The 11,711-nt window shown below is 34.5% G+C and overlaps 1 protein-coding gene across 1 annotated transcript; it reads right to left on the minus strand.

The window, feature by feature from the left end:
- Positions 1 to 7,561: 7,561 nt before the first annotated feature.
- ANK6 (Ankyrin repeat family protein) lies at positions 7,562 to 10,382 on the minus strand. Its single transcript, XM_028224529.2, has 3 exons — positions 9,473 to 10,382; positions 8,446 to 8,617; positions 7,562 to 8,191 (listed from the first exon to the last, which is right to left on the minus strand). The coding sequence occupies exons 1-3, from the start codon at positions 9,596 to 9,598 to the stop codon at positions 7,977 to 7,979; spliced, it is 513 nt and encodes a 170-aa protein (XP_028080330.2). The 5' UTR covers positions 9,599 to 10,382; the 3' UTR covers positions 7,562 to 7,976.
- Between the last annotated feature and the right edge of the window lie 1,329 nt (positions 10,383 to 11,711).

Consider the following 11,711-nt stretch of genomic DNA (forward strand, 5'->3'; position numbering starts at 1 on the left):
TAAAACAGCATCTTCTGCTGCCATCTCTTGAAATCCACTCCCGTGAACTTCTTCGGGCGCTCGTGATGATTGAGCGGTCCTCCCGGAACAGCTGGAGTAACAACAGGAGGATTGACCACAGAGGTCACAGCAGGGGTTGGCAAGCCAGTCGCCCCGGGGTTCGGATCCCCACCAACATTAGCAGTAGCAGTAGCAGCATCAGAGACAGTTGCCATTTCTAAAAAATTACAGCCAAATTTTCACTATTCTGTATTTCTAGAAATCAAACTTAACACTAGAAAATCCCACAATTGGAAATTTAATTCAAAACTAGTCTCACCACGCAACCTAGAATCGAACATGGTTAGGAAAGTTTCCAGGAAGACTGGAGGGGTCACATCGGTCCCACTTAAAACCCAGTTAACCTTAGACAAAACTTTCAAGAGCATGTTGACTCCTAGTCCATGGGAAACAACTTTAAGAATTGAATTTTCCAAGGGATGAACTAGGTTAAACACACCAAGTTCCAAATTGTACAAGCAATTACAACAAAATTGCTACAATAATTACAAGCAAATAAAACGTGCTTTACATATTGGTGAATAACCACAAATGAACACTCAAGCAAACAATTGCTTCAAATATTTAGTCCAAATTAATCATTTTTCCCATTTCCATAGGTATTCCTGCAATAAAGAGTTAGCAGCAAAATACAACAAAACCTTCCTCAGCTTTTCTTTGCTTTTGGCAAAGTAGTGATTGAAGGGGAGGGTACTAGCAAACAAACTAATAAATAACTGTAAGTAAAGATTAAAACCAACCCTTAAGTTACACATCTAGAATTTAAACTAAAAAAAAACTGTAAAAAATTAATTACATAATAAATATGTAATTAACTATATAAGTTACAGACCTAAATTAAATATAATTAAACCATATTTTAAATTGGTAAAGGTTACATATGAACTTATGGTACACTAAACATGTAATTAATTGAGGCAAGTTACAAACATTTTATAACTCCTAAATACTTAAATCACATTACTAGGTAAGAATTGCAAATGACATGATTAACATGCAAATAATTCTAGAGAAATTAACATGAATTTAAATATAGGTAAGTTATAAACTTTACAACTCCACACCTAAATTAAAGATTAATAGGTACAAGTTACATGAAAATTTACTACCTAATAAATATGCTAGAAATGTAAATTACACTAAAAATTAAACCCGAATGAACATGTAATTTATATTGTAAACTAGAAGCATGTGAACTAGAAGCATGTAAATCTAGAAATACAAGGCATGAACCGGTACACCATAAATTAATTAATTAATTAGAAAATACAGTGAATTAACTTTGCACCAATGGAACTCTTCTTCCCTATTGATAACAGTGGCCTATTCCATGCCATGGGAAGACCAAACAGTAGCATACACAAAATGGCAAAATCAAAAGCTTAACCCTGTGTACATGCATCTAATAAACCAATTAACTCGCTAGTACTATTAGTGGCCAATTACATGCATGAATCTATTAATCTAATTCTATGATAAACGTCGAATCTATTTTAAGCTTGTTGGGAAAAACTACTCACATTACATAATTTCACATTGCATATCGCAAAATTATGAGATGAACAAAATAAACCTTCAATCCCAGGAAAAATAACATGCTGAATAAAATACAGATAAAATATAAAATGGTTAAAGGAAGCAAACCGAAGCCTGTGTGATACCACAGTCTCCTTAAAATAGATTCGCCGCCTCACCGTTGGGTGCTGAAGGTACGCCGGCGTCTACTTCCCAGGATACGACGGTTTTTACCAGCTACAACAGAAGCACCTTCTGATTAGCTTAGCGAATGGACAACGACAGCACTCTGTCTCAAGAAGAAAATTATAGGAGAAATAGACTGACAGTGTATGGATGTCAAGGAAAAATTCTACATCTCTTTTCAAGGAATAGGGCCTCCTTTTATACACCATGGGGGAGAGGGGAGGAGCCTCTAGCCATCAAGGCTGGCAACTAAAGCTAGCAAAACTGCCAAATCAATTTTATAAAATTGATGAGCCTTAAATGTGTGAGTTATATACACATTTATGAGGCAATTTCTTATTCAACCATTTTTTCTCCAACAAGATTAGTTAGAGATCAAGTCCTAGAAGACAGTGGTCAGGTAGCAAATTGGGGAAACAAGGGAAAAAAAAATTATTTGCCTTGTTCGGTCGACTGGCCGGTCGTGCCCCCGGTGACGTCCCCTGCCTTTTGATGACAACCATTGAAGCAGCTCATATTAGATTCAAAAAATTATCATTTTTTTACTCAGATTTGATGGAAAAAAAAAAAAGAACCATTGGAGATACTCTAACATAACTATTTGTAAAAAGTTATCAAATTTTTGCCTTGTGATTTATAAAATAATTGTTTCTAAATATAATATTGTTAAAATGAAAAAGATTGGACTAACTAATTTTCAATAAATAAAATTATTAGTAAAAATATATTTAATTTTAATTCAATACTATAGTAAATAAAAAATATCATATTATTTCAGCTTATAAAAAAATACTATATTTATCCTAATATCCTATTTTATATGTTTTTTCATTCAAAAATTACATTAAAAGATTTTAAATTGGCATAGCACTCCTTGTTAAAAATAAAATTAAGATGTATAACTTAAAAAATAAATGAAAATATATTTTTGAAAAAAAACTATTCATTTTTAAAAAGATATTTAATTTTTGTTACAATTGCAATTGCAATTGCAATAAAATAATACTATATTTGATTCATTAGAATGGAATGTTTAGTCTCCTCATAATAACCATTCGCATTGAATGATAATGTAATTTTCAATTTTTAATATTTCAATAAAACCAAACGTAAGAATAAACATAAAATAAAATTAAAATGTATAACTTAAAAACAAATGAAAATATATTTTTGAAAATAAACTATTCATTTTTAAAAAGATATTTAGTAGGTGTTTGGGAAGAACTAAAAAAGTGTACTTTTTTTTACATATATACACTTATTTTGGTCATATTAATAAACATCTATCAATATCTATCAACATCTCCTCTCTACTTTTCTAATCACTTTCTCTACTTTTTTACACATTTTTTATATAAAAAGTCAAAAAATACACTTATTTAAAACATCCCTTAATTTTTGTTACAATTGCAATTGCAATTGCAATAATACTATATTTGATTCATTAGAATGGAATGTTTATTGTTTAGTCTCCTTATAATAACCATTCACATTAAATGATAATGTAATTTTTAATTTTTAATATTTTAATAAAACTAAATGTAAGAATAAATATTTTGATAGAACGATTGTACCACTTTATTCTAATTAACCAAACACCACTCAGTACGAGGACTGCAAACGAACTGAACCGAGTTGAGTCGAGCTCGAGCTCAGCTTGTTTATTTATCGAGCTTGTTTATTAAGTTTGAGCTCGGATCAATAAGGAACTGAACTCGACCTTAGCTCGGCTCGGCTAAATAATTTTTTTTAATATTATTTAAATACAAATATTTAAATAAAAAATATTATTTAATATATAAATAATATATTTGTTATATAATTTAAATAAAGATAAACGAATCGAACTTGACGAGCTGAGCTTATGTAAGCTTAAACTCGGCTCGTTTAAACGAGCCCAATATTCAAGCTCAAGCTCGAGCCGAGCCCTTAACTAACCGAGCCGAACCAAACTTATTCATGAACCGCTCGATTCATTTGCAACCCTACTCAACACCACCCAAGTTATTCCTGCTCAATTTGCTATATATCCCCTCCATCAGAACAGCCACCATTAATCAAAAGAAGACCATTGCAAGTATTTGATTATAAAAGAAAGGAAAATTGTTTGGCGATGTCACTCACTGCAATAGCAAGAGTTCAGATCCTCTCCTTGAGAATCCTTTTTCATTTCCTCCTTGCAATGGCTGAAATCAGCCGTTGCAGATCCAACGGTCATAAAAATAAAAAAAAATAAAACAAATTCAATTTTTGTATTCCCACCCAAACGTAGCTTTTTGTATATCATTCTCACTCAGCCCCCTTCGGGCTCAGCTCCTTTCTCCTACACCGAACCCACCATCTCCGGCGACCCACCGCCGATGACGGCGAGAAGCTCCTAAAACCCAATCGGTGAACACCTTTCCTTGGTTCTCCTTACACGGGCAAGCTCTCTCTTTCTCTCTCTCTCTGTGTCTCTGAACCTGGTTCAGCCTATTTTTGATTTTGTATTTGATTTCATAAATACACAGATAGAGACGCGAGAGAGAGAGAGAAAGAGATAGAGAGAGAGAGAGATATTTGAAATTTCAAAATTAGGGCTTTGATTTGGGATTCGAACAGGTAAAAATTATATCAAACTGGTGGCTTTTTCTGTGGTATCATGGGCTTATTTGGTATAGTTGTTGAAGACTTTTCTGCCCTCAAGACGAAAGTGACGGATGATGCATTTGGTGGAAGTGTTTTTCAGAAAATGTTTTTTGAGGAAAATTTCTTCAGACAGTTATTTTCAGGAAACTATTTTTAAATTGTTTTATCAGTTTTTGGAAACTCAGGGTTCAAACTTTTTATTGTATCTTTCGTAACTCAAAAAATGAAAACTGAAAACGAAAAACATGATGCAAACATAGTCTCTAAATTGTTGTTGCAACTGAAAGTGAGGTAGGTACTTGAAATCCTATTTGTTTTTGTTAATAATTGACTTATAGATTGATGTACATTGGTTTTGGTATGCGTATATGTCTCTACATAAGGATCTAGTTTATGTTGTAAAAAAACAGTCATGGCTTAAGGTTAACTTGCTTCAGCGGATATAAAGGAAGAGTAATATGTTTTTCAAGGATCTAATTTCTGCTAATAGCATATACAATGCAACCACTATCTGTAGGATTACAGTGCCATAACATGAGTCCTTCATTGCCCACACCCAATTTTCTTTATTAGTTTCCTTACCTTGATGAGCATTCATTTTGCTTCTATTAATGCCCTGTAATTAAAATCCACAGCTTGGGCTCCTCTAGTTATTCCTTGATTATTAATTTATATTGATTTAGTTTTAAGTTAAATTTGTTACAAAGCTTAGATATCATGTTATGTGTTTTTACATTACAAAGCTTAAATCCACAGCATTTTCAGCAAGTGGCAGCAACAGCATGAGTATGGCAGCAGCAATATGGAATGCTTCTATGTGTATATTATGCTTCTACGATATGCATGGTTTCGACTTTAGATGGTAGCAGCATTTTGAGCAGCTGGGTAGCAGCATATACACTGAATAGATGGGTATGGCAGGGTCAATATACTTTATGAAACAAGACTGTCAATATATTTGATGAGCTTATACCACTCTAAAATTCATCTGACGGACTTGGTCAATACAAAACCCATCTCATTAATATAGACCCATCATCCAAACAATCACATGATGCAAAGCTCCAACATACAAATTGTTTCGGCTAGTTATATCAAACTAGTTATATTAGAAAACCATTCAAAACCATCCGTAAAGAACATATAAAAACAAGAACAAAAACTGTAGTAAGTAGTAGTTCCATAACATACTAATTTCAGGCCAATTTCAGCAACTTCCATTAAGCTTTAATTAGATTCTATACCAACCAACATAACAACGAAGAACAAATATTATCCAACCTCATACATGTTCAAATATTAATCAACATAAAAAAGAAGAACAAATATTATCTAACATTATACATGTTCACACAAAAAATAAGAACTTAAGCAACATAATAAGAACTTAAATAAACCATCCGTAAAGAACATATAAAAACAAGAACAAAAACTGTAGTAAGCAGTAGTTCCGTAACACACTAATTTCAGGCCAATTTCAGCAACTTCTATTCAGCTTTAATTAGATTCCATACCAACCAACATAACAACGAAGAACAAATATTATCCAACCTCATACATGTTCACACAAAAAATAAGAACTTAAGCAACATAATAAGAACTTAAATAACATAATAAAACAAGATTAAAAAAAAATTCAGCAGCAGCACTTAAGCAAAAAACTGTTTCAGTAGCAGCACATCACGAGCACTTTCAGCAATAGATGGGCAGCAACACTTGAGCAAAAAATGGACAGCAGCAAAATATGGCCAGGGCCAGCAACACTTGCAGCAACACATGGACAGCAGCACTACATGGGTAGCAACACACATGGACAGCTACACATGAAATTTATCAGCAACACATGGACAGCAGCAGCAACAATGAAATTTATCCGCTGCTATGACCGAAATTTGTAGTGCGTTCCACCTGAAAAACAAACAGGAAGAATAAATGTTTATGAATCAGTTTAATTATTTTAGCACCAAGAACAAAGACAATATTGACTTGGATTAATGTTATTCAATCAAACACTTGATTTAGATCATAGACAATCATATTCAGTTGAACCAACCAAGCCTTGGTTAAGTTCATCAAACTGGTGCAACAAGCTGACCTTTATCTTCATCTCAGGATTGGCCCCTAGATATGTGCTAAATGGAATTTTGGGTATTACTTACAATATTCATTTAATATTTGTTGTATTTTTTTTTTTTTAATTAAACCCAAGTTGTTTTAAGAATTAATTGGCAAATGAATGTTGTTTGTCTTGAACTTATTACACCACTTAAAAACACAAAATAAAAAATTAGTGGGTTTGATATATATATATATATATATAAAAACCTCTATTGTTTGATGTATATGCATGGATGTATTTCGTAATTTGTTTTATTTTAAATGTACTTTTATATTTATATTATATATTGAATGAATGAATCTCTGTTTTGTGCTCTATTTGAAAATAGAGAATTTCTTGTTTGGGTGAAATATGTTCTTGGCATTTCTTTTAGAACAGACAATGAGCCCTTCAAGGTTGTCCACCTTAAATCTTTCCGTTACATATTTTGAAAATATCACTTTTTTTTTTTGCTTCTTAATCCACTGTTCCAATCCCCTGTTTCAACTATCTATCATCGAAAAAAGGCAAAGAAAATCCAAAACCAGTTGAACTAGGTTCAGATCATGAAGCATTGCATATCAAAATCTCATTCCTGTGAGAGAGAGAGAGAGCTTGCCTGTGTAAGGAGAACCGACGAAAGGCGTCGGCCAGTTGGGTTTGACGAGCTTCTTGCCGTCGTCGGGGGTGGGTCGCCAGTGAGGGTGGTAGCCAGTTAAGGAGAGGTTCGGTGGAGGAAAAAAGGGCTGAGCTCGAATGGACCTGTGTGAGAATAATAGCTAAACCTATATATACATTTGGGCAAGGATACAAAAATTGAATTTGTTTTAATATATATATATATATAACTGTTGGATCTGCAACGGCTAATCTCAGCCGTTGCAAGGAGGAAATGAAGGAGGATCCTCAAGGAGAGGATCTGAACTCCAATAGCAAGCCATCCAAAGATATGAATGAAGCACTAGCAAGCAATGCAATGTCTGCAATAGCATCACGAAAGGGTAACAGATGCACAAAACAGTTTTAACACGACAAAAAAACAGCCATCCAACTACAATACAATACTAATCGCCATTAGAGAAAGACAACCATCTGAACACACTCTTTATTTATGATCCACTGTCATCAACATATAAGATGAGAAAAAAAAAGGCAAACACCACACAACATCAGATCCAGAAGTAGCAGATGAAATAAAGCCAAACACTACATGAAATAAGATCCAGCAGTAGCACACAACATCAGATCCAGAAGTAGCAGATGAAATAAAGCCAAACACTACACGAAATAAGATCCAGCAGTAGCAGATTAGATAAAGAAGGCAAACACATCCAATGTACGTTGTCAAGCAACAGGAATATAAGACACAGCATGAAAGATGCTCCGTAATACAGGGAGTGGGGGATGAGATGGACTTCAACTTTTGGAACTGTAAGAGGCCTCGCTTGATGATGAGCTGTCTTGTTGGAGAAGGGGGACTGAGAAGGCCTCAACTTTCGGAACTGTAAGAGGCCTCGCTTGATGACGTGCTCTCTTGCTGGATACGCCTCAACTCATCATAAGCCCATTCAAGACCGGGGCAATAATGGAGTGGCGGATTAAACCTGGTGTCATTCATATCATCTGGCAAGAATGCCCCATTTTCTACTAGGTATTTAACTGCTTGCTTCTTTCTTTCTTTGGCTGCATTGTGGAGCGGAGTCCCTGGATTTGACACACATCAAGGAGATTAATACACAGAACAAAAACTAGCAGGGATATGGGGTTTTGACTTTGGAGAAGGGAAGAGTGAGTGCCCAAAGATCTCTTCTAAGATATAGATATTATAATCATAGAATTGTGTGTTTACATATACACATGTAAATACGAGTTTATATCTACCAAGCAAAAAAAAAAAGTACCAAGTTTCTATCAAATTCATTCCAACTTTGAAAGTTTCTACAACATTTAATACTCACAGCCACATGCACCCTTAGTTCGGGCATCAATGTTAGCACCACGATCAAGCAATTCATCCATAACTTTGACATGGCCGCCTTCTGCAGCAAGATGAAGAGGGGTAACCCCTTGTGATTTGCGGCCCCATGCAGCCACATTCACATCCATTCCTTGATTGAGAAGGCGCTTAACCTACAAACATAAAGATGAATCAATTAAAAAACAAATGATACCCACATGCACAGTATTTAAGAGCAAAAAAAATTCCACCCTCGCATGAATCGACTAGAAATTCTGCATATCCCATCCCCCCAAGTTCATTCTATTGACAAATCCTAATTCAAATATCTCTCTTCTTCCAACCAGGAAAATATCAAAACCACCAATCACATCCTAGTCCTAGATCATCCGTTGTTCCCTCCTTGACACAAAAAGGGAAAGGGACATGTCATGCCCAAAAACACAAACCAAAACTGTATCAAGTTAGTAGCTTCCTAACCCAAAACTAAAGCAAAGCCTCATAAAACTGAATAGACACCCAAATGGGTCAATTTGATTGATGTCTTCACATTAACTAGTCCAAGTGTGCAACCCTATCCTGAATTAACATACAAACCGGGATGGAATTCTTGTGATTGAATCATAAGCCCCTTGGCCACTTGTATGCTGCTAAAATTTTAAGCAAAAATGAAAATATATTATGATGCAATCTGTCATCATCAACACTAAATATGCAATAGAGCAAACAACAAAATAATTGTAAAAATAAAAAATTAAATCTATTAAGTCTAGTGAAACTAATGAAGCCAGACCAATCTTAAATCCTAATTGCTTTGGTTCAATTATTCATAACCAATTCAATTCTTGATGAAAAACTGAAACAGTAAGAATGTTTTTCTCTTTTCTTTGATAAAGGGAAAGTAACAAGATCATATTTATAAAAATAAAATTTGAAAAACCCAACATGCACACAAATTATAATCAAGAAAACCCTATTACTGTAATCAACAGAAAAGCAAGACAATCAAGAAAAGCAAGAAAACATACCTCCTTGAGATCACCTTTTCGGGCACCAATATGAAGCAGAGTCCAACCTCGATCGTCCCTGTCGCCCCCAGACCTATACACGCGTCTGCTCCGGCGAGTTAAACCCAACTGGTCGTCCTGAGGCATACCTGTTCCTATATATTAAAAAGACCCAGAAAACTACGAAGCTTCCAAATTCAAAGAAAACCCTCAAATTTCCAGATTTAAACAGCCAGACTGATCTTATCTTTAACTCACTACACAAAACCCTAAAACTTTAATCGATAAAACTTCAACCTATCGATAGAACTTGAAGCGATAGATAAGATCTGAAGATGAGATATTTCAAGGCTTTTTTTTACATGATTGAGAGAACACAAAACGCAAAAAAAGAGTGGCAAAAACAATTAACGAGAGGAGTGATTGGCCATGTTGTAGGGAGCAAAGGGATTCAAACCAGGGCCGAGAACTCGAAGATTGCGAAGCTTCGTGACCAGCGATGATGATGAGAAGCGAAATAGGAAAGAGATTATCATTATTGAATTGCCAACACCCTAATTGATTGAATTAATAAGCAAAGAAAACGATTTTGATGAAAAATCAAACGAATCCTGGTAGAATATGGAGAGAAATTGGAGATTGCATAGGAATTTGGAGATCGAGAAAGAGAGGAATGAAGAGAAACTCAAAAACCCTAGATCGCATAGATGGAGAACCTTTTGGGTGGAGTGGTATTTATATAGTGGTATGGGATGGGAATACTATTCGGGATCCAATCGGACCATTCCAGTTGTCAAGGTTGCGGCTTCTGTTTTTTTTAATTTAGCTTAAAAAATTCTTTCTCGTATTGAAAAGTATGGTATTTGACAATTTTTTTTTTTGACGAGATTCTTGCGGCCGAATAACATGTAACCCCGCCTCAGAGTGAGGTGAGTGGAAGGTCTAAGGTTCAAGTTAATATATTGCCCTCTTTGTATTGTAATTTAATTTTATTAATATTTTAAATCAATGATTCAACTCATTACACTCTTTAATTTAATTTATTTTTTACATTTCAATTCTTATATAAAATTATTAAAATATCCTTTCACCTTAAACTTTGAAAATCTTAATTTTTCATTACACCACATTACCACCACCTCTATTAGCCCTTCATTGTAACTGCCTTTTTACTGCCAACCATTGCCACCCAGTCTCTTACCACCTCACCCCATCGCTTTCATCCTTGTTCTCCCTCTTCTTCTTCTTATTCCATATTTAAAAACCTAACCATAGGTTTTCATATCTCTGCCTCTTTCTCTTATTCTCGCAGAAATATGACAGTCACAGTGATGGTGGATTACAATGGTGGGGATGTATATATGAAAGTGTTGCAGAAGCGGGTGGTTACCACAGTTCTCCGTTGCCCCCATCTCCTTTTGCTGTTTCCCTCCTACTTTTTCTCCTTTTTTTTTTCTCTCATTCGAAAACCTAATCCTAGGTTTTATCTCTTTCTGTCTCTCTCTCTTTCTCTCGCTCTAGCAGTGGATCATGGTGGCGGAAAAGCAGATCTGGAAATGTTGCAGAATAGGGTGGTTGAGGCAGTGGTGATGGTCATGACAATAAAATGATGGAGGAAGTGGCGGCTATAGCAATGAGGGTTGCGAAGGGGGTTGAGACAATAGTGATTGCGATGGTTGAAGGTTTGTGAAGGTGGTGACTGTGGCTGCCGGAAATAGAGCAATTGCTGAAAGTGGTGGTTAGAAGACTTAGGCATCGTTTGTTTTCAGAGGTAGAATAAAGGGGATTGATAGTGAGAGAATTATTAGTGAGAGGATTGATAGTGAGGGAATTAAGTAAAATTATATTTGTTTTGATGATAGTTTTTAATGTGAGGATTGTTAAATTATTTTTATATAAAATAAATATAAAATAATCAAAAAAATAAAAAAATTCAAAAACATTAAACATTAATGTTCAAAAAAAAAATGGCCAACATGTAAAAAATAAAAATAAAAATAAAATTCCAAAAAAAAATAAAACAATTAAAATAATGATTTTTACTTAACAAAAAATACAAAAAATTAAACATTAATGTTAAAAAAAATGCCCAACATATAAGAAATAAAACATATAAAAAAAATAGTCCGCTGAACTAATTTCTAATACCAAGTCCCATGGGTCTATCCTAATCCCCTCCCCAAGGGGATTCGTAGTCCGGAGGAGATTACGAATTCCCTCTCTATCTCTCAAAACAAACATGATATTAGTAGGTCTCACC

Source organism: Camellia sinensis, chromosome 13 (genome assembly GCF_055761805.1).
Source record: "Camellia sinensis isolate YWXY chromosome 13, ASM5576180v1, whole genome shotgun sequence".
NCBI lineage: Eukaryota > Viridiplantae > Streptophyta > Magnoliopsida > Ericales > Theaceae > Camellia > Camellia sinensis.

Coding starts and splice junctions, on each gene's coding strand:
- ANK6 (XM_028224529.2), bottom strand. CDS start 9,598: ATGCCTCAGGACGACCAGTTGGGTTTAACTCGCCGGAGCAGACGCGTG. Junction 8,618..9,472: donor GAAAAGGTGATCTCAAGGAG/GTATGTTTTCTT, acceptor TTATGTTTGTAG/GTTAAGCGCCTTCTCAATCA. Junction 8,192..8,445: donor AACTAAGGGTGCATGTGGCT/GTGAGTATTAAA, acceptor TGTCAAATCCAG/GGACTCCGCTCCACAATGCA.